Genomic DNA, 23,707 nt, shown 5'->3' with positions numbered 1-23,707 from the left:
CGCTGCCTTTTTCCTAATCTTACAGTTTTCGTGCAGGAAGAGAAGGCGTTTTCCCAAATGAGCATTTCCATTTTATGTTACAACCACCTGTAAACCCACCTCCACTACACACACAACCAGAAGGAATGTGTAGTGAAATTACAACCCGCTTCCCATAAAGTTTGGATGTTGCGTAAAATGGTGATTTTCAAATCTAGATTTGATTGACAATTAAAAAGAAAACATCAAACAGAAAATGTAACACTTTCAGAAAACGATCAGTCCATTCTGACTACGGCAGCAGCGACATGCCTCAACAAAACCCTGGAAAAGTAACAGACTGAGTATAAAAGGAGCATCTTAGAGGGGCAGAGGTTCAGCACTGCAGATCGCTCTTCCTCACTGTAGAATTGCAAAGACTTTGATGATCTCATCATCTCTGCTATGTAATAATATCTACATATTCTAGGAAGCTGAAGAATTCTCTGTGCAAGGAACAGGGATGAAAGTCATTGTTGGGCGTCTGTGATCTCTGAGCCCTCAGGCGGCACTTCAGTAAAAACCGATGTGATTCTGTCAGGGACACTTCCAGACATCACGGTGTCGTCTACTGATGCAGGTTCAAGCCCTGCGATGCGCAGACAAAGCCATACGTGAACCGGAAACACTGCTGTCTTAACATGGACTGAGGAAAAGTGGAAAACTGTTCTGTGGCCAGACAAATAGAAAATGTGAAATTTGTTTTGGAATACAAGGATGCTGCATCCTCTGGGATAAAGAGGAGAGGGACCTTCTGCTTCTCTGCACTACATTAGTGTTTCCACACGAGTGCTGAAAGGTAAAGGCAGGATTTGGAGCTCACATACTGCATCTATTACAACAGCATGGCATCACAATGGCAAAGTCCAGGTGCTAAACTTGCTCGCCTGCATTCCAAAGCTTCCATCAGCAGAAAACATTTGACGCATCGTGAAACGAAAGGCATGACAAAGACGAACCAGGACTGCTGTGTCCTTTCCCAACATTTCAGCAGCTTGCCTCTCTGCCCAGAAGTCTACGGAGTAATGCTATTGTGCACAAGATATGCACAACATGCATTCTGTTTTTATTTACCTGTTATACACAGTATTCCAACTTTTTTGGAAATGGATTTGTAAATGTGTCATACTACTGTGTCATACCCGCAGTTTTCAGTAATTTGATGTATTGTAGCTGAATGCTGAGTATTCTCAGTGTCTGCAGGCTCGACAGCAGTGTGGAGTTTTCCTGCACAGATGTTTCTGTGTTTGAAAACTGGGTGCCCTGGATAAACCTGAGACACACACCAAACTTTGTTTCCTGTTTGACTGATTGGATTGTTCACATATCATTAAGATTCTAATTTACACAACCTTTTGTTCCAACAGAACAACAGGACAGTCCAGCGCCTGAATTCTTTTACTTTCCATCATAATATGTGCAAAATGTGGATTTCTAATAGGTGAATTGTAGAGCACAGTGTACTCATGTTTATGGTGCATTCATGCACGACGTACATTTTAAGGGTGTTTTTCATGTGTATTTCAGAGCATGATTTGTACATAGCTTATTCCAAGAAACACAGCGTTTTATTATTCTATTTCATAGAAACATGAAAATTAATTTGATAAATGCAATACTTGCATATGTAAATGGCGCATTTAAGAAAATCTTGTAAGCACAGAAGTAGTTTTCTTGATCTATAGCTATAGCCAGTGATGTTCCATGTTTTGTTTTTACTTTTTCTTGCGGCTGCGTAAGGTAAGGTAAGGGCGTGGTGACTTTGTCGCCCCCCTGTGGATACCACAGGTACACACCGCCTTTGACGAGGTAATGTTTTTCTCGCAGTAGTATGGGGATAACAAGCCAGCCGATCTGAGTTGCTGTTACTCGCTCCCTCAACCAAGGACGAATAAGCTAAAAACATTTTTTCCGAGAGACTTCTGGTTTATCGGCGACGGGGAAACCACCGGTTTTTTCTTCCCTGTCGGCGCTGTTTGTTTTATCTTCACGGAGTCGCTCGGCTGGAGTTTGTCTGCGGTCTCTATGCTGTCCATGGATTAACACTAGACTCGACTCCGAAGCGCTGTCATATCAGCTAAAGTGTCAAACTGTGGATTGTGATCCTTACGTCACTTGCCAATATTCAGCGGCTGCTTTCCCCGGTTTGGTTGGAAACAAAGTGGAACTACAGCTAAGTCTATGCAAAACGAGCGGAAACTTGTTGAAATACAATTCGGCGAGTAAACCTTTGGCCAACTGCGGGTCAGCTTTACTAGCGGTAGTGGAGAGATTTAGCTAACGAGGCTATCAACTTTCTCTGACCGCAGCTGTAAATATTTAGGTGGAAGTTTCCTTTAAAAGATACCGACAGCGGGTAGATGTCGACAAGCAGATAAAGTGCATTTGTCGGAATTAAAATGGCACTGACAGTAGCTTAGCCGACTAGCTGTCGCTGTTGCTCTCCGTTCACTTCCAACGCTATGTTAGCAGTGACAGCTAACGCCATGTTAACGTTAGATTCAAACAAGTGGTTCGCTGGAAGAGTGTCAGCGTGAAGTTACAGCTTAACTTTAACCTATTGTCGCCTCGCAGTTTGCCTAGAAAGTCAGAGTAAATATATACTTTGTAAAGTTTTTATTTAGTCCGCTTTTTAGTCACACTTAAACAACTTTTATTAAAGGGAGCTTTGCGTGTTAGCCTAGCCGCGTTAGCTTGCCTGTTGCCTTGTAAAAGCGTTGAGACAGTGCAGCCAGCCGAGCTGCGTCTGAAGTGACTTTGGTTTAACCGATAACGCGAGGTGTGCTCTTAAAATTCTCATGGGTTTACTACAACGCTTGCTGAGAGACTTTGCAAAATAAGACCCCACCAGCACAGTCTTCCACTCAAAACAAGTAGCTGAAGTTGTTGAACTGCGGCCCGCACCATGTCCAGCTCCCCGGGCACAGGTGGCTCGAACCCCAGGAAGTTCAGCGAAAAGATAGCGCTGCACAACCAGAAGCAAGCAGAGGAGACGCGGGCCTTTGAACAGCTGATGACGGACCTCAATGTCTCAAGGGTAAATGCGCTTCACTTTCAGCTTGTTGACATTTATTGCTCTCTTGTCTTCTACGCGGATGTGGTCATGTACCTCATTCACACCGGAGCTGTCAGGCTTCATCTGCCGGCGGAGATTTCTGGTATTCAACCAGTACTTCTCGTTTCTCTTGAGCAGCCGTAAATCACACCCGTCGATACTCGGCTTATATAATTCTACTCAAGAGCCAAATATTAAGCAACTTGCGACTTGGGGTGCAGCGATTGACGTACAGCCTTTTTAAACTGCAGTCGGCGGTGAGACAGGAATGGGGAAATTGGCTCCTTAATATTTGCACCAACCGCTTAAAAGCCGTCCTGTTTGTCATGGGCGTGTACAGGATTTTTCTTGAATGGGGTGGCACGGGGAGCGGGGGGGCACAGGAAGTTTTTGGCATTAGGCACAGAAAACATGGGCGCAGTTTTCCAGCTTCTGTGTAACCCCGTGATGCCGTTATATGAAACATTTTCTTTTTAGACTTACTTTTTACTAAAGTCATAAACCTACTTTATTTTCTTATATATTGTTAATTTTAAGATAATATTTTATTAAAAAACATATCTAACACAACCGTATAAAAGCTTGAGCATAAGAATAAAGTACCTAAAGTAAAAGCACTCATTATGCAGAATCATATACATAATGATTTTGTCTCATAAGTATTTATGCATTTGTGTATCAGATGAGTTTGACTCCTTACTTAATGACTTTTATCTGTATTTATATAGCATCATTCATTAGAGTTATATTTTTAAACATGCAAAATAAGACATAACTAAGCTTTACAATATAAGTACAATATATTAATCTATATTATAGTGGAGCAGAAGTAGAGACATAGAAGTACTTAAAGTACCAGTGAAGTAAAAGTACACGAGTACTTTTTTCCCCCAGACTGTGCTCTCGCTCGTTGGCGCTGCCGTTGTAAGAGTAACACTACCATATGCTGATGACGTTGGCAGCCGGCCTTCCAGGCCCCCTTCTGGACATGCTCCGGCTTCATAAACACTGAAGGAGTTTCCTGTTCAGAAATGCAGAGTTTACACGTTGTCAGTGTATTTCTTGAAAATGCTTTCACAGGTTCAACCTGATGCTTACTGTCTCATGTAATACGAATTTGAAAAGAGAAGTCCGACTAGGGTGAACTAAAGAGGCTCGTGATGTCGGCACATTAGTTACATAGTCTCAGTCTTTGTGTCAGTCAGTGCTTCGCTTCACTTTCTTCACTTGTCACATTTGTATACTTGTAAACATGTGATGACCAGTGTTGGGTTACAATGTAACAATTAGAGTAACGCATTGCTGTAGTCACATTACATTTTTCAGTAACTCGGTAACACATTACTGTACTTAGTTCAGTAAGTACATGGCTGTAACCATTATGTTGTTACTTGCATTACAGTGTTTTTTCAGTGTCTGAATTAGGTACTGTCACTGATGACAGTACCTAATTCAACGTGTGACTCTAGTTTAACAAGTTGCGAGCAGCAGGAGGTTTGTAGTGCAATAGTAGTGACAAAGCAAAGTATCCAAAACATCCAGTGACATGGCACAAGTGAAAATATAAGCAGTCTGGGTCGTGTTTTCTCAGGAAATTTAAAGTAAAAGTATCAAATAACTGTGTAACACGTTAGTATAACAATAACTAAAGTAACCTTGTAACTCTTCAGCAGCCTGCACAGTATTTGCCACATAGTAACATTGAAAGTGAAACAATTTTCTGCCTGGCACGTTGAACATTTGAGTGTTTTAACCTGTTGCTTACAGCTCCACTATGCAACTACGTCAGTAATTTCCATCTGTCGTTGGCGCTTCCTGTCATATGGACTGCAACCATGGCTCCATATGACAACCGATGCTCCAGCCATGGATTCGGTTGAATCATTTGTTTACATTTGGGTTGCACATTACCTGCTGGTAGCATCTTTTCCTCCTTTGTAGTCTGGTGGGGTTTTTTTGTTGCAAATGGTGAAACATGTTTGTTATTTTGGCCTTTATTTTCCAAAGTGCTGTGCTTTGTTGGAGGTTGCTAAGTAGTGCTCTTTTAAGTTGTTGTCAGAGTCTGGCAAGCAGCTCTTGCTCTCAGACATTCCAGGACTTGCCTTGTTATGCACACTAGGGAAGTCATGGTGTTGCTATAACAATGATGTTCTGATATTACACTATTTCAATGTCACAACATTTGTCTTTAGGCCAACAGAAGTCAATAAGGCTGCTGTTGGCAGATGTTGTTGCACGTCCCTGACATGACCACCTCATGTACTCTAGGAACTGTGCTCAATGACTGAAAAGATGATCAGAACGTAATTCTGAATTGTAACCCAAACAAAGACAGATCGATTCTCATGCGATGCTACAAAAAAAAGAGAAAATGATTAAAAAATAGATGAAAACGTTTCTGTTATTTCCGGACGGATGCCAAACGTTAACATTAGGAGCTGGTAATGGCTCCTGTTGTAGCTGCTCTGTCTGAGAAAAGACACACTTGTTGTTTAGTGGTTAAACAGCTCTCCACACCAACACTAAAGCCTCATCCCAGCTGTGAAGCATTAGGGTTTGGAGGTGCTTTGCTACCTTAGACCTGCATGCGTTGCAGGTGCAATTACGTCAGAATTGAGATGGGAAGTTTTCTTAGTTACTGAAGACATTAAATGTACAGTGTTTGTGTATTATTTGCTAGATTGTTTAGATTTGTGACTAGGATGATATCAGACCACACATAAACCTGGAAAATTCATTTTCCTGTGACTGTAAACCTTATGCATTCCAAGTCATAAAAACTCCTCGGATGATATAAAGGCCTTTTCACATTATTCTCATTCCATCCACTGACAGTGGGCTCTTTCTGTGCAAGCGAGAGTCCTGAATGGCCAGTCAAAGAGGATGTGGTTTTGAGGCGACACTGAGTTAAGTTTGCCATAAGATGTGAACTGTAAGTGACCTCTGAGACAGAAAAGCCCAGTCAGTGAGGCTGAAGGTGGCCAGGCCACAGGGCACACTTGAAGCAAACAGCTGAAATTAGAAATAGCTGCTTCAGCACTTACACCGACCATAAAGTCTTACTATCAACCCCTGAGAAGCTCTGCAGAACTCTGCATTGTAGCGAGTACACCAAGAGGCTTAAGTCTGCACCCTTCACATCCATAAATATATGTAGGTGTTACATAAAGGCTGACACAGACACTCTAAGAGAGGCAACATTTTTTTCATGTGTCCTACATTAATAATCAATGTTACTGAAATTTGAGGCTAGAAACCCTCTGACATTAAATACCAGTTGTTGGCAGTAAAAATTTCTGAGTTGGCTTGAGGAAGCACGTCTTTACCAATTTTTCAGTCGTGTATATCACAGACCCATTGGTTACTGACCACCAGCACCTCTAAACACCGTACCACTGTCTGCTGTGCTGCGTGTGCTGAATCAGAACAGTCTTTCGCCCACACTGCACAGAAACTGATACATTTTGTGCCAAAAGATAAGGTTTTTAGTCCAGTGGTCCTAGCTCGCCCCGAATTTCTTGCCAACTTCAGTCTCTTTGTAAACTCTTATACAAGACGATACAATCAAACAAGGCCAGTCTTTGAAATTTAAATTTTGTCCTTTCGGCGCTCTAAGGGAAGTTGCCCCTCTGATTTGCCTATCCCCAATCACAGCTAAGGGCCGGCCCTGTTTACCTTGGCAGAACAAGCTGCCTTCTGTTTTCTGCGAGGTAATCATTGTGGCGTCTTTGCAGTAGGCTGCTAATGTGGACGCCAAGCTGCCCATTTCCTAGAATGTGTCCCCAGTGTCCAGTGGATATGGCTGCTTTTTAATCAGACAGACAGTTTTTAATGCATTTATACATTACGCCTGTCTCTCTGTTCACTTCCAAAATGTAGATGGTAAAATCAGATTGAATAATAAGAGCACAGCTGTGCTAAAGCATCTGGAGTGGCTGCTTGCACTACGATATTGCTTCAAACTGATTGAAAACTATAAATCCATTTGATGAGACATGCAAAGAAAAAAAATGCAATTTGAGGAGCAGTGACAGTATAACAGGAGTGGGCCCCAAGTGACATTTTAGACATCCGCAGGATATTGCAGAATTTGAAGTAAGGTCGGGTTGCTCAAATTCATTTCTCATTCAGAACTTGTTCTCTACGTGCCCAGACGATCAACACGTGACTCTGTTTTTGTCGCAGGTCCAGTTTCAGAAGATCCAGCAGCTTCGCTTGTCTCAGTCAAGGGCGCAGTACTACGGAGGCTCTCTGCCCAACGTCAATCAAATCGGCAACACCAGCACTGAATTTCAGGTGGGAACTCGTCACCATCAAAATATACAGCACCCACACAGACTGCATTCAAAATGTAATAACACCTCTCTAAGACTTTAAGCAAAATGAAATATCATGGACTTGATAAGGTCGGTATGAAATCTGTGTGGAAAAAAAGCCCAGAGGTTTAACAGAAATACTCATTGTGCACTTGGGCCAATTCTTGTGCAGTTATGCTGCAGTGAAGTTGAGCCAAATTCAACTCTTTCACTAGACGAGCCTTATTTCTGTCTTTCTTTATATATGTATGTTTGGTCTTGGTGGAGCTCTGCATTAGCGCTGCAGCCGCATCAGTGCAGCATTGTTGTTCAAACCTATTGAGGAGGCCTCACAGGGCTAATGTCAGTTTGAACATGGCCTCAGGACATACTGGTGCAGAAACACGGGAGGTTTTAGTCGGTTTGAAGTTAAGCTAAAGAAGATTTCTTATTAAAAGAAAAGAAAAAGATGTGTGCTTTCCTTGAAATTGCAGTCCATCATGTGTAAGATCTCGTTTTCATTGAGTGGTTATTCAAGGCCAGCTGTGTTTGATGCCCACTTTTGATGTGCGGCTCAAATGCAAAAGCAGCAAAACTGTGTGCTGGATCTTTAGAAGTGCAAACAAGCTGCTCTCGAGAGCATTAAATAATTCACTCGAGTTTCTGCAGACTGGAAGAAAAACCAGTATAAAACATCAATGCTGCAGTTCTAACAGAGCTTTTCTGTCACACTGGGACGTGTATCAGTTCTCTGAGGAGTATCTGTCCTAAGATACACAAAGTCCAGGTAAAGGTGTCCCTGTTAGCTGAAAGAATGGCCTTTTGAGGTGGAGCTTTCCCCTCACTGACGGATAAAGCCTCCCTCACTGATCGAGTGCATTCGTCTCTACTGGGAACAAAATGCCACAAACTAAATGGCTTCTAGCTCTTACTCGATTGTGATCATTTGTTAGCCCTAATTCAATTAAATGAGTGCAGAGTGCTTAATGTAATACTTGTCAAGGCTTTCTTAATCAGACAGAATTAACCCATTTAATCCCAACTTTTCCCAAACACCACAATACTACAATCACGTGTTAAGCCTTAACGAGAGGTAGAGCAGGGCGATATGGCCAAAAATATTTATCACGATATATATTTGAAAATTTGCGATAATGATATAACTGACGATATAATTGACGCGAGACAAAACAGAACTCCACACTAGCGAAAAAAAACCCCATCCATTTCTTTTCACTTAAACAAGCAGCTGTTTTTTATGTGCATTAAAGCTATATAAACATTTAACAGTGTAAAAGTAAATTCCTTGCTGAAAGTTTAACCAAAAGGCATTTCCAGTAGAAATGGGCTGACATATCCTGAGCATAACCATGTATAATATCCACTGAAGTTAAAAAGAGGTGCTTTGCTACATTAAACTGCAGTGTGCCAAATAAAAAAGTCAAATATGTATTTTTCGGACCATAAGGTGCACGGGATTATTAGGCACATTAAGCGAAACAAAGCAGTCAGATAAATCAAACTTTATTCAACTCACACTTCTTGCTTCCTCCACTTCTGTACCATTGATTCATTAATGCTGTATTCTCTCACAGCTGCTCTATTCCCATGTTGTTGCAGTATATTAATGACTAACCTTGTATTGTGGATGGATTATCTCAGTTGTTCTCCTGACTGAAGTTTGGTCCGTTTACAGCATCCTGCCATGCGATTGCATTTGTCTCTAACCATCAGGAACCTTCACGTTAACTTTTATCGAGTGGAAAAAAGTTAGCTTTCATCCTCCAGCTTCACTGTTTATGTTATGCTAACATAGCTGTGTCGCTAGCGATCACGTAGCACATCATTAAATACCAGCTAGCCCAACTTCAGTAACCCTACAAACGTCACTGCTGTGTAGTTTTCTGTCTTCATTTATGTTGGAAGTGATAGCAGAGCTGTACGTTTGATTTTTTTCAGAAATCTCTCAGTCAGAACATGCTATATCATGCTTAGGTAACTAGCGAGCTAACTTCCGCTAACTTCCTGCTAGCTTCTAACTCCGTTAAATGTAATAAATTCTGTTTTCATGGATGCCTGGATGTTAAACTTCATAGTTACACCTGGTAAAGCAGCAACGCTGATCGTTTTATTAAAGATGAAAAAAATTAGACAGTTTTTAACTCTCAGTGATGCTGCAGTGTTCGTTTGACTTTGGGACCTGAAGAGGACGGGGTTTAGGACCGAGATTACTCCCAGATTTACGAGCACCTTAGTCCAACAAATACGGCAATAACGACGGCCCGCTTGCATGTTCTACAAAAAAAAGTGCTTTGTTGTGTATCTGATGGACAAACACCAAACCAGTTCCACATCAGTGAAGTGGCAGCATTTTTACAAACTAATTCTGGTTCATCCGTTTCACTCAACGATCCGCTTTTTCCCTTCTCATTCTCTGTTGCCGCCATGCTTTTTCGGCCATGTGCGTATGAAAACAAAGGCACTGCGCATGCGCGTTTCACCCATATTATGTCGCGATATTTAATTTTCTTATCGTTGCCTAACATTGTACCGGTATTGCCGTGAACGGTATAATATGGCCCAGCCCTAACGAGAGGTGGAAACGTCCTCTGCTTGATCTCAGCTGACTGGGGTGATAATCTGTATACTGAACTGATTTATTTCTCCACTAAAGTGCGACCTCTTAAACTCCAAAATTCCTTTTATAAGACCTGAATACTGCAAGCATACAAAACCTAACCAATGCAATAATGCAACACTACTATCGGTAGTGTGGAGAGGATGTCACACAGGCTTAGTACAGCCGAGCATATAGCGAAGGTCCGTTGGGAGCATCTGGCTGAGGCCTCGGGCAGTGAGGTCTTTAAATCCCACCCTCAGTCAGAATCTCAACAATATTCCAAGGAGATCCTGAGTGCAGTAAGGTCTATGTCAGGGTGCTGGAGAGGGGAGTCTATCCGTTAGTTGAAGCTTGGATTCTGGAAGAACGATTTGGTTTTCGTTCAGCTCTTTCTCAAGGATATTCAAGCATTTGTGGGAGTTTTCCCAACGAATCTCCATATGTACACACAAAACACAACTAGTAAACTTGGAGAAGGGATCCAGTTGCATTTCGGGATGTTTTGGGAAGTTGGGGTATCTGGTATTCCTATCATGTCCCTGTACAGTGGGAGCTTGGTTCACATTGTTAGCTACAAGTCAGACTTGTTCTCGGCGGGTTTGACTTTGCCAGGACTGCCCTTCATCACTGACTCTGATGTAATTTTATAGACTCTCTAGGTGCTCTCTTTCTAGTGCGGGCATGGGATGGAAGGTGTTGAGTTCAGCTATTTCAGGATCTCATCTCAGCTTTGGGTAAATAATGTGGTCTTGTTGACTTCATCGAGCAATGACTGCTAATTTGCACTGAGGCGGTTTGCAGCCAAGTGTGAAGCAGCTGGGATGAGAACCTCCGAGTCTGAGGCCCTGGTTCTCAGCCAGAGAAGGGTGGAGTGCCCAGTCTGAGCTGGGAAGAAGTGTAGGAGTTTAGTCAAACACTGGGAACACCTGCAGCGTTTGGGTTTTTCCTTTTTATTATTAGCAGCGACGAAGGCGTGACGAGGGGGGCATTATCATCATCATCATCATCATCATCATCACTGATATTGTTGTATCTTGTTGCATTGTTTCAGCTTGTTTAAAAGCCTGGATGGGAAACAAGCAGTTTTCGCTTTATGCTCTATATCTGACCCATTGCTCTCACAAATCACTGAGGATAGTGGTTGTGGTTCTCTAGGTGCTCTATGTCAGTGGTCCCCAACCCCCGGGCCTCGGACCGGTACCGGTCCATGAGTCGTTTGGTACCGGGCCGCGAGAGTAGAGGCTCAGGTGTGAAATGTATGGTTTTCAGGGTTTTTATCGGTTTTCAGCGTTATTTTGTTATTGTTTTTATCGTTAACTCGGTTTTCATGGGTCTTTTCACGTGTGTTATGAATAAATCTTCTTTTTTTCGGTACCGGTACTGGTTTTATTTTGTTGTATTTATCCACGACACCTTAAAGGCCGGTCCGTGAAAATATTGTCGGGCATAAACCAGTCCGTGGCGCAAAAAAGGTTGGAGACCGCTGCTCTAGGTGCTCTATGTTACCTGCCGCTCACTGTTAATGTCTGTAAGATGTTTAGTCTTAGTGTTTTAATTCTATGACCACATACCTGTGGTCAGAGCTGCATATATAGACATAACTACCAGACACTTTAAAGATGACTTGTATGAAAACAGATGGTTCGATCTTTATGTTAACATAGTTGAGTAACATGTCTGGGTTTCAGCCAGGGAATAAACAGCTCTAAACTGTTAAACATGTGACATTACATGTATTTCACTGTGGCACTTTATGTGATGAAAATGCATGGGCACATATTGGTCTCTGACAGTGTTTGTAGACTTTTAAAGGGGACCTATTGTGTGTATCTGTCACATTTTTCAATGTTGGCTTTTAAATTACACACATGGCTAAAGTTTCAGATAATCCGGCTGCAGACTGCTCCATATGCTCGCTGTCAGGTAGTTGTTTTATATGCACAGCAGCATGAGATGTCATAGAGAAGGGATATCTCTGCGTTGGTCATCTAAGGCCCACAAACCCCATCGACCTGCTGTTTAAACCACTGGTTTGGGAGGGGCTTCCAATCAGAAGAAAGTCATCTTAACCAGAGAGGAAAGGGGAGGAGCTACTACTGAGGGCCAGTGACTGTGGCATAACTGCTCTAATAGTGTACAAGAGTGAAAATATGGAGCACAGTGAGGTGTAAAAGGTGTTAGTGATCACATTAAGTCTGTTCTGTTTAGGTGTACAACCTTAATTAACATGATTACTAAACGGCTCATTTCAGTTCTGCAGCACCTTTCACCAAGTGTCAGCAGCTCTAACTACATTTCAGGAAACAGCTTTTTGATGTGTGTGATGTGAACAGTTCCTTTGCTGTGTCCTTTACAGGGTGGCTTCCCTTCAGGTTTGGACTCGGTGAGAGGGACTCGCCACCACGGGCTGGTCGAGAGGGTCCACAGGGACCGCAACCGTATCAACTCTCCCCATCGCCGACCCCTCGACAAGCACGGCCGGCAGATATCCTTTAAAGCCTGAACGAACGATAGTTTCTGTGCAATACGGATGTTGTCATCATCATGAAAGGTTAATCGACGATGAGAAAGTGGGTGCTGTGGCTTCCAGGTGGTTTTTGTTTTGTTTGCTAATGGTTTGTGTTCATAGTGTGCTTTAATGTGACGACACTTACTGGTGTAGGCAGATGTTCTGTAGCCTCAGGAGCAGAATTAGTCATTATGCTAATTTCAAGTGTGACGCAGAGACAATGTGCTTGCTTTTTCCTAATAGACACTGACAGCAGGAGATTCTCAGCATCGTCTGAGAGCACACTGAAGGTGTGGGTACATATGTGTGTGCTTTGCATGCACGTGTCGCAGTAAGTGAGACTTTCATGGTGAAGATGCAGGAGCAGAGCGGTGATTGTTTGACTCGTAGCTGCGACCTTCATCTCATCATGGAGTCTCATCACAGCTGAAATGAGCAAGAGAAGAGAAATCATTTAGTTTTATACGTCCTTGTAGATTTCACGGTCGGCAGTGAAATAATTCAGGATTTGTAAGATTTTACGATGCACAGTTAATTACTGTGATTGTTTTTAGCAGTCAGCAATTACATGCGCGGTGTTTGTCAGGATGCATAACAGCTGCGTAGGCAGTTCACTTATAATAATTTAACTCATGAATGATGAGCAACCATTATAAGAGATGAGAGATGTAACTTGGACAGAATGTTCTAAAAATGAATTTGCAATGCAGGAGAGACGGCCCGATTCCTTTTTAGACTGAGCCTGTCGTGTGCTGTTATGATTATCCAACATGCAATCGCACAAAAACAGTAGCTGTTTCTAACCGATGACTGAAACACCAGTTTCTTGATGTGGATTCATTCACACCCAATTTTTTATATTTAAATTAAACATTTGTTCACACTTCTAGCAGCCCTACTTGTTTCTTCTTTCCCTGCCTCTGCACAGATGTTGAAGAGAAGCTCTTATATATAAAAGTTTATATATCTATACTAACTGACTTTAGTAAGATTGCCAAAATAAAATCAATACTCTGGTTTGAATCAATACCAAAGTTGTTGTGCATCTGTTACACTATAATGAAACAAGTGGTAACTTGTGGGGTGGCTGCATGCCAAATATCCTTGGGCAAGATGCCAACATAGAGGTGCTCTGTGATGTGTCCACTGGAGTGTGAATGCTGGATAGAAAAGCACCTGCGTAGAAAAAAAAACCTAGAAAAACGTGCTCGTACAGATGGGTGTGAAAAGCTAAATGAGCTCAGTGTAGAAAATTGCGATATAAGGACCAGTCCATTTACTTTGTTTGTTAAGTTCTAACTTGGCCCTGTGACAGACTGGTGAAGACATTGTATGGATGGACACGTAGATGTGTCCACTGTTTCCCAGGCATCGTTTTCACTTGGACCCATTTATATCAACAGCAGCTCAACATATTTGGTGATTTCTTTGTATCTGAGCTAACAATGCTATCCGTAATCGATTTGCTAGTAGATGCCCTCATTCTTCTTTGAACCTTTTAGTCACTGCTAACCAGCTAGCTGCAGTCCTTCACACCCTGTGCTTCTCTATTGGCTGACCAAGTTGCTGTTGTGGTGGTGCTTGACATCATTTAGTGGCTTTTTCTAGAAGCTCCACAGTTATCTTCCTGCTGCTCTGGAGCGAGCTGGGCCCTCTAACCACAACCTGCAGGTGGACTGGTTCCTGTGGGTCCAGTGAGCTCACTGAGGGCTAGCACTGCCAAAAGCAGTCCAAGAAGTTGTACTAAGACTCTGTCCACTAAATGGAGAGACAGTAAGTTTATTGTTATATTTATTGTCACTAAGTAAATATAACTCCACACCAGTAGGCGGTAGGGTAAAGTGTCTTGCCCAAGGACACAACAGCCAGGACAGAGAGCCCGGGGATCGAACCGGCAACCTTCCGATTACAGATGCGCTTCCCACCCCCCTGAGCCACGGTGTTGCTAAAGACTGAAACACAACACCCCTCTTCCAAAGCTTACGACAGCTTCATTAACTGCTGTATGAACACTGCCTTCAAAATATACACATTACATATACTCTCTGTTTCAGTTAAGTTTTGCAGCTGTATATTTCCAGATAGGAGCATAAGCTGCACTTCCTTTTGATCACTTTTGTTTGACATAAAACAATAAAGTTGAGCCCAGTTTGCAGACCTTTGTTCTGCTTAACAGTTAAAGAGCTGTGATTGTGGTTCACATCAGCAAGCAGGAGAACAGGATGAGAGATTAGGATGGATAGCTTTGTTTGTTTGTTTGTTTGTTTGTTTGTTTGTTTGTTTTCTAATTTTAATGAAAGTTGTATACTGTAATGTAACATGTAACCCGGGTGGGGCCCCCGTGTTGACGTTTGATCTCGTAGTATCAAAACAAAAGCGGTGGTGTCAGTTCTGTGCATTGGTGTCTGCAAAGGTCAATAATGAGGTGTTTGTTGCTCAGAATGGGCCCTGTGGGACAGGAGGCCATCTAAGCACCTGTGCTTCATGGTCACATGGTGTCATGGCCTTCCTGTTTAATATCTGATTATTTCAATAGTAAAAATGTACATCGCAGTAGCGGAAATGAAACTTTAGTCAACAACACTGGTTAGAACTGCTGAGAGCCAAATCTACCACTGTGCAGAGAAAAAGCTGGGGGGAGGAGACATGTCATCGTTGCCCTATTAGGATCGAACAGTAATCTTTCTGTCAGCTAGGCTACTGATGATTGGTTGAACTTGAGCTGGAAACTCGACCTTCTACTTACTCTTTACTTGTTACATGGTGATTACAGGGGGCAGCACAGCACCTTCAAAATAAAAATGACAAATTTGATCTCAGTCTGATCCTGACTATGAAAGTTGGAGATGCTGTCATCGTGACAATGGGACAAACTATGAGCCTGATCTGTTTGATTCAGTGTAGCTCAGGTTGAAGGTATTCCAGTTGCTTTTGTCTTAGGCACAGTCAGGTTGTGTGTGTTGATACTGCTGGAAAGATCCGAGGACGACCTGTGCTGCACACTCTGTCTTATTCTGTTTGTTACGTTAAGCAGCTTTCTCACCTTCATCGATACGCACATATATACACTCCACCTCTAGCTCTACTGTTCACATTGCATGCATGTGTTTGAGGAGGTGCACTCACACTGAGACTTGGAGCAGGGAAAGGAGAAACTAGCGTGACTGTAAATGACAGCTTAATGAATGCAGACTCACGCTGAGACTGGACCATTAGTTAAAAATCACAAAAACATGTAATGAAGTGTGTCTGTATCAAAGGACACCCGAAGCCGAGACACTTGTAGTGGATTGTTCTTCTGTTTTTAACAGTGGCAAATCTTTAAAATGTGATGGTGGCTCCAATAGGCCAGAGAAATGCGGGGTGGGCTGATTTTGAATGATTTTCCCATTTCAGGCTCACTGCTCATATAGAAGAAGGTTGTTCATTCATTTTTCCTCTTTGTGCGCTCCGGGCTGGACTCCTCCATTGTAGCTGTTGAAAGGTGTTAATCCAGTTTGACTGGATCATGGCCTCTCTGCTCTGTATCTGGGCCTGTCCGATGTTTTGTGTGAGAACTGATGAATGACACAAAGTATCTAGATTGTAAATCTGCCCCATGTCAATAATAATCCATGTGATACAGATTCTCCTGGAACAGCCGTCAGTCTCGCGTGGCTTTGCTTGAATTAAGCAGTTACCCCATATTTCCAAAACAAAAGACCTCAACTCGCTGAAAGAGTAACTGTTGGCAAGACGAAGCACCACCCTGCCCTCTCGCAGACAAAGCCAGGAACTCTGCATCAGCATTCAGGAGTAAATCAAATAATGCTGCCATTGTTTCATGTTGTTCAGCAGTCAGGTTGTTGGACAGCATGTTAGAGCAGGAGTCTCCGCTTTAAAACATCCAGGATGGCGTGCCCTCTCTACTGTGCACCACAGCGTGTGTATAAAGGCAAACATGTCTTTCTTAAATGTTGCTTCACTGAGTGTTTTGGGACGGTCGGTTCTGTTGTTCACACCTTTTCTCTGTTGTACATGACTTCAGCAGGGCTTTGACCTGCTTCTTATAGACAGAACACATCTGCATATCTTTTATAATGAGGTTTAATTCTGACTGTTGTGTTATGGTGTTGATGTGTCACTCGTTTCCTTGACCAAAGCCTACATAGAGAGCTCTCCGTATGGAGCGGTGTACCTGTCGCCACCTCCGGACAACAACTGGAGAAGGTGAGTAGAGCCTCCGAGCTGCTGACAGAATGCTTATCGTCTTTTCTTCTTCCTCTAACTGGATCATTTTACAACAGGAACCATTTGCTCCTGCCAGTGCATTTCCCATATCAAGTCTGTCTGTGTGCTTGCTGTTATTTTCTTTTAAAGTCCAGACCCCAGCTATCTCGATTGAACACAGATCAGTGAGTAATGGCTGAGTGAGGTGCTGGAGCAGGCTGTTGGGTGGAGTTGTTGGCCTCGACTGTTTCTGCACAAATGTTTCAAGTGTGAAAATGCTGCGTTGGCCCTGAGAAGCCTGCGCCTCACTGAAGGTGTCTGACAGATAGCCTTTTGTTTTAAAGGTCATGCCCAGCAGCAGTCGTCCTACTGCTAAGGGATTTGTGTCGTCGCTGCCCCGTGGTGCAGAATCACCAACTTAGCTGAAACTCGGTCTCGGCATCTGCTGGAAGACTGTGCTGGGCTGGACGCCTGAGCTCTGATCGTGGCTGCGTAGAGCAGTCAGTGTGCTGGTAGACAGCTTTTCCTCTGTGTTTACAAGGCAGTGAATTATGGGCCTGTGATAGAAGAGCTGAGCCAAGCTCCTCCCTTCTCACTCTTTCAGTCTTGCTGTGTTTCCACACTTTGTGTTTTGTATGCCGTCTTGGCCGGCTGCCGATCAGCCTGCCTCGTTTTCTTCCACAGCAGCGACGCAGACATTGGCTCTGCGTTGCAGTGTACTATAACAGCTTGCGCCGAAGAACTGAATAAGGCCCACGCCCTTGCGTCATTGTTGATAGCACAAAACAGGTTGGCTGACAAACGTCCTCGCGGAGCAGCCAGACGTCAGCGCACTCGGAGTGGGCGTGTTTCTTACTGAGCCATGTGGCACGAAGAACTAAAAGCAGATTCGTGCATATAATTTCGGCACCGCTGCTTTTGTCTCAGACCTGTTCGTGGTGAATGGTTGAGCTTGTGAATTTAGAGTATGAGCAAACGTGACGATATTTTGACGTGATTCAGTCACTGGACCTTCTGGCATGAAGGCGCACACACGTCTATGAACGATAATGTAAACTCGTCAATCGATTGAATGAGTCTTCAATGGGTTGTGACTCGATTGTGCTAGAGGATTTTTTTCATAGTTTCTCTGTTTATAGGTGCAAAGTACTCAATCTAAACTCCAAATACTCTTATGTAAACTCCCAAAAAACCCTTCGTTATGCTTGTGGTCATTTTTCCTTTCGTTTTCTTTTCCTGTTCCCTCTTCGTGCCCCTCTGCAGCTCCATCAAGTCTCTGCAGGCCAAATCGAGCCTCCTGCTCCAACCTGCAGCAGATTGCTGTCACAGTGTGTAACAGGGATAAGCTTCCCCCTCAGCAGTGGATTTTGGCCTACTTTACTGTCGCAGGCAGAGGAACTACGAGTACCATAATGCTGGTTATAAGGCGTACCATAAGTGGAAGCACATTGGGCAAACTCTGCTGCCCAGTTTGTCTGAGTAGAGCTTGAAAGCTCAGAGAGCATCCCTGTCCCCCTGCTTAATGTTCGCATGTCCACCTGACATCCGAGGGCTTTACATGTGTTTTCATTTGCTTTTTAGTTCTAATGATGTAGTTCATCATTCTGAGATTTGTATATCTGGTTGGCTGAGCCAAGACAAACAACAACAACAAAATGCTAAGTAGCCTTCCTGAATTTTACTTATCACAGTTTCCAGATTGTGGGTTTTGAAAAGCTGATAAGAAGTTTAAACGTTGACTTAATCCATCAGTTTATTATCCCAATTTGAAAACAAAAGGTTCAGAATATTGAATCTGGCATCGTAATAATACTCGGAAGATGCTTATAACCATCCATGAATGAGGTTAATACAAGAGCATTTAAGATTTAAGCTACAAAGATCCAATTTAAAATCCCTTTGAGGATCAGGGGCACGCTGCGGTCTCATGCCAGTGCCACTGCTGAAAATGAAAAACTGTAACGTAATCAGATCTTTGCAAAAAGAATAAGTTGCTCTCAATGTTTCATATGATTTAAGACTGAAATCGATGAAGTAAAGCTGTTTCTGCTGCTCCTCTCTTTGATGAATATATGATGTTAGATCAGAGTAAAGTGCTTGGGAGCCATAAATAAGGACCCATATTTGCCCGTCCCCTCTTAGTTTTCGTTTTTCTTAAACATATGCATATTTGTACTTACTTAAACAATGGAGAAGTACTTCTCTTTTTTGACTCTGCACACAACCACGTTTTCATAGTCACTTGTTGTCATTTGCACGTGTCTGCGTTTGAGACGCCTCGAGAAGCGACAGCGGTCATCTCTTGATGATAATGCAGCCATAGCTATTTTACAAATCAGGTCACGGTCCTTGGACCGGCTGCGTTTGGCAAGTGTCCTCGTTCTGTAAGCTGTCTGTGTGGACCAAATAAGTGAACACAACACAAGCTCCCCTCTGCACTGTCACTGTTATGCTTTTCCTCTCAGCCTGCTGACGGATATGTAGCTTGAATAAAGACATAACACATGATTGGAGGGGAAACAGGAAGTGTGTTTGGCCTGAACTTGTGTCACATTTGGGAAGCTCTTCTTCAACTGGTTGGCCAGGAAGTCCCATTGAAGAAATTTTGTGTGTTGCAATCCTTTGCAAGAGGCTAATGTTCACTTATTTTCCATATTTAAACCCACTCAGTCTCATCCAAAGACCCCATCTGTGGCTAAGGTTAATAAGCATTCATGGAAATAGTCTCAGGCCCTTGTGTTGTTACAGTCAGAAGCAGATCCTCCAGCTAGACTGTCTCAGGGGAGAGTGGGGTGGTAAGTGTTTACAGCGCCAGCTACATCTGCACTACATTACTGTTAGTCAGTTGTGGAGAAGAGCCACAAAACACTTTAACCGTTTCACTGCTTAAAATCAGCCGCTCAGAAAGGACACACAGCAACCATCTCTATATTTACTCGAATCATTCCAGGAGAAATCTCATCATATTTTGCTGAGTTTTTGGTTTGATGTCATATGTTGCACTGAGTAAAAGTTTGACAACAAGCCCAAACATGTTGGCAGAGTAATAAAGAGCAATGGTGAGGGCCAAGAAGAGCAACATGATTCAGTCCTGAGCATGTGATGGTAGAACACGGTCTACATGTAATGTATCTACATACAACCTTGAGTTGGTATACGCTGTGGAGAGACCTGTGTTCGATTGTAACCCAGCTTCTATAAACGTTCGAACCAAAAAGCAAAGCAACAATAAGAGGTGAGGTGCTACTACAGGGGAAAAGATCACTGTTAAGTCAAATATCCACATGTCAGTATGGGCCACTGTGTTTTTGTGATGGTATAAAACTAACAGCTATAAAGCTGTGAATACGTTAATGTTTGAAAGTGTCAGAGCTAGCTACAGTAGCTTTCTGACAGCTAACATATAGGGCGCTAAAATAATCCTTAAGGTGTTTCAGAGCTTAGTTGCAAAGAATGGATCCAAATTAGGGAAACTTGATTTCCCGGGAATTGTGTGTGCGGCGCTGTCGGCCTCCGCAGAGCCCGATCTTAGAGTACTTGAAGAGAAAATCTCCAGATGAACTGTGGCAGGTCTGGATAAAGTGTGTACACAGCACAGAGTACACACTTTACCAGCTGCTGTTAGAAATAAGATGGTGTTTTAATAAAAGCTGCTTTTCATGAAGATGATTGAAAAATATATATTTGCATTCATTAGCACATCTGTCCTCTTGTAAACAGATGACTGATGTTGAGGTTTACAGACTCTGTTACATAAGCTGAGGGATTGCCAGGCATGAGAGAAATGCAGGGGAACAGAGCTGTTCACATAGCCTTTAACCGCCCAGTGACCAGCAGTCTGGCCAAAGGAATATTTTATCATCTCTCTGGATTTTCTTTTCCTCTGAGGGGAAAAGGAGTTGTATCCTAATGCGTCCATCTGTAGTGAGTTGAGCCAGGGTTTTTGATATCCACCATCTGTCCTTCCTACACACCGACACCTTTCTGAACAGTCCAGTGTTAAAAAGGTGCGTTGTTTTTTTTTGTGTGTGGGAAGACTGCTCTTAAAGGGGGTTAGTTCCTAAAGATGCTTCAGGCATAAAACCTGAGTACAGCTCTGGGTCCCTTTGGAGACCATCTGCTTCAGGGTCAGAGCATCAATGCAGTCCCACGCTCTGCTTCTCTTCCATGCACCCATCTTTGGCCTGCTGTTCCTGTACCAGCCTCTCTCGGGATGAAATCTCAGCCCAGGCTCCCAGGAGGCTGCAGTGCAGAGAAGAGGACTTAAATTCCACCGCAGTCTCTGTCGGAGATGTTTTGTGACGATTGCTAAGGGATTGTGCCCTCGGTCTGATTGCCCTGGTGGCTGCTGCTTTTTCTATGCATTTATTGAATGAGCTGTGGGTTTTTTGTGTATTTGTTTCAACTAAACAACTGCTGTCTCACCTGAAAACTGCGTCATGCTGCTGCTGCTTAACACAAACGCCGGTTGGCATTCACATGTACAACAGGGCATTAACATAACCAGTCTTGGATGAATTTAGACCGGTCTGCCCTTTTTAACAATCACACGTATTTGTGCAAGTTAAATATTTGTTGTGGGATGGGTGGGATGCCACAGCTCATCTGCATTCCTTTGCCTACGTCATATCTAAATATAGCTACAGGTTGTACAACCTGCAGTAACAGCCAGGTAATGTTGCACACGTAGTGTTGTAGCTTTTTGTTGTTGTTTTTACAGTTGCATGAATGCAGTAAGTTGTCAGGTAAGTCTGGAGGTTTGCAGACCTTTAGACTCACAAAGCTTGATAGTAACACTAATCGTGTTTCCAGCACGGCACTCTGGGTGTTGGTTTCCTGAGACGCTTCTGTCACAGACTGTTGGAGGTCAGAGGTTTGTCTTAAACTGTCAGCGTTGCTAACATGAGTAAGTGTAGCGTGAACATTTGTGCTGATTTGAGAAAACATGATTCCAGCCTACATCATTGTAGAGACATCCTATGATACGATATTGTCACAATACTTGACTCACAATGTGATATTATTGCGATTTTTAATGTTTTGCAATATACCAAGAATTGCAGTAACCACAAAATTATGGAGTCAGTCTGCTATAAGTCTATTAGATGGGGTCAAGTCGGCAATTACATGCAATCTATGTGTGATACATGATTGACAATCACACGTGTGTTGCTGTCTACACAGACAGAAATTCTCATTTTACTGTTAAATTTGTGCTCAGTTACCTTCCTGCTCAACGGCAGCCCGTTGAAACTCATTCAGCCTGATGGCAACATGCTGGCAATCTGTGTGCGTTTATAAATGAGAAGTTATTTGCATCAACAAGCTCTGAGTGAGCGTAGTCAGTCAGACTGCAACTGTTTGCCTCGTGTCAGGCGTGATGAGCCTCTTCAGGCCTCGCAAAATCGCTAGCGATTTTTTTCCAGTCGGGCTACAAAAATCTATCTCTGCCCTGCCCGTCGGGCTGTCATAGGAAGGAAAAATATCTGTCAATGCTTTTGCATTCTTTCGGAAATGTAGCTGGGTAATTATGTCATTGGCATTGGTGAGCCACTGTCAATATTTGACATATTGAAATCGCGTTTGAATTTGCGCTTGTTTTTTGCTTTCACTTTGCAATCGCGCGAACTGTGTATAGAGAGCGACAGCACTGATTGGTAAGTGACGATAATTTGCGCACCAATTCCTCTGACATCATCTTATCAATCGTTAGCTTACTATGCAAACATGACAAGTGAAATCTCCCGCAGCAAGCTTAAACGTGTGAGAGGTTGATCGCGCAGAGAATCACTGAGCGTTATGTGAGTGCCTGTGTAAAAGCAGCAGGATATATATTTTAGTTCTGCTGAGCCAAATAAGACAGGTCAGCGTGAAGAAGTGACCACAAAACGTGCGCATTCGCTGTCAAAATAAAAAACGCGCACAAGATAAGAAGTTGCAACGCGTGTTTGCGTACATAAGATTTTCTGGAGGAGGACAGACATTTGTTTAGAACTCTTAAAGATGTCGAAGAAGCTCCTTTAAGCAATTACTGTGGTGTTCCTCCACCGCAGAAGAAATGTCAGAAAGAGTCCGAACCACAAAAGAAGCGCGTATTCTCGGAAAAGTGGTTGCAGGAGGTGAGCTGGCTTCAAACAAATGATGAACGCACAGAGATGTGGTGTGGAATGTGCCGTGAAAATCCCACTCTAGCGGACAAAAACAGTGCCTTTTATATGGACGCAAACGCGCGTTGCAACTTCTTATCTGGTGCGCGTCTTTTATTTTGACAGCGAATGCGCACATGCGGACCACTTATGTGCACCTGTGTAAATAACATAATGTTCTGCCGGGTGTGTTGTGAGTTTTATTCGATTTCTGAGTCGACAAGCGCCTTTGTTACTGGGACCAGTCATTTTAAGAAAGGCCCCCATTAGAACCCATGAGAAATGCAAGAAATGCATTATTGCTCAGTCTGCAATATCTTTCCCAGAACAAACACCAATTGCAAATAACATACTAAAAATAAACCTGAAAAATCTGTTTAGAACAGCGTACTATGTTGCAAAGAGTGAACTACCACTGTAGCAGTCCAAAAAGCAAATGGCCTCGATCTTGGTTCCACTTGCCTCTTACCCGTGACTTCAGTGGAAATTTCAAATTCAGGATCTGACACAGACTGATTCATGTCCTACACAGTTCTTACAAGTTCATAGAAATTTCTGTTCAATTAGAACCAAGTATTTGAGTTGATGATTGTAATTTTTATACAATGTTGTAATTTGTGTTTCAACAATTTTTTTGATTAATGTTTTGTTTCCGTTACAATATTATACTTTAATGTATAATATTGTAACGGAAACAAAACAGGAAACAAGACATCAATCAAAAAATTGCTCTTTTTTATTTGGGCTACTTAAATTTATTTTGGGCTACCAAAAACTGAAGAGTCCCTGCCCGAAGGGCTACCAGAGATTTTGAAATTTTGCGAGCCCTGCTCTTGTTTGTAGTGTTCCCAAAGT

General features: G+C 42.8%; 1 protein-coding gene across 2 annotated transcripts in view; it reads left to right on the top strand.

The window, feature by feature from the left end:
- The first annotated feature begins 1,793 nt into the window (after positions 1 to 1,793).
- crtc3 (CREB regulated transcription coactivator 3) overlaps positions 1,794 to 23,707 on the top strand; it is a 42,881-nt gene continuing 20,967 nt past the window's right edge. The window contains exons 1-4 of one of the 2 annotated variants that reach the window (XM_084913818.1): positions 1,794 to 3,055; positions 7,259 to 7,369; positions 12,345 to 12,476; positions 16,648 to 16,706. In XM_084913818.1, coding sequence (XP_084769944.1) covers positions 2,924 to 3,055; positions 7,259 to 7,369; positions 12,345 to 12,476; positions 16,648 to 16,706 — 434 coding nt within the window. In that variant the 5' untranslated portion in view covers positions 1,794 to 2,923. The remainder of the gene's footprint in view (positions 3,056 to 7,258; positions 7,370 to 12,344; positions 12,477 to 16,647; positions 16,707 to 23,707) is intronic. The other variant, XM_084913825.1, reaches the window with a different exon arrangement.

Source organism: Perissodus microlepis, chromosome 1 (genome assembly GCF_051167445.1).
Source record: "Perissodus microlepis isolate ML-2025 ecotype Zambia chromosome 1, ASM5116744v1, whole genome shotgun sequence".
NCBI classification, from domain to species: Eukaryota; Metazoa; Chordata; class Actinopteri; order Cichliformes; family Cichlidae; genus Perissodus; species Perissodus microlepis.
This window is presented reverse-complemented; position numbering and strand designations above follow the sequence as displayed.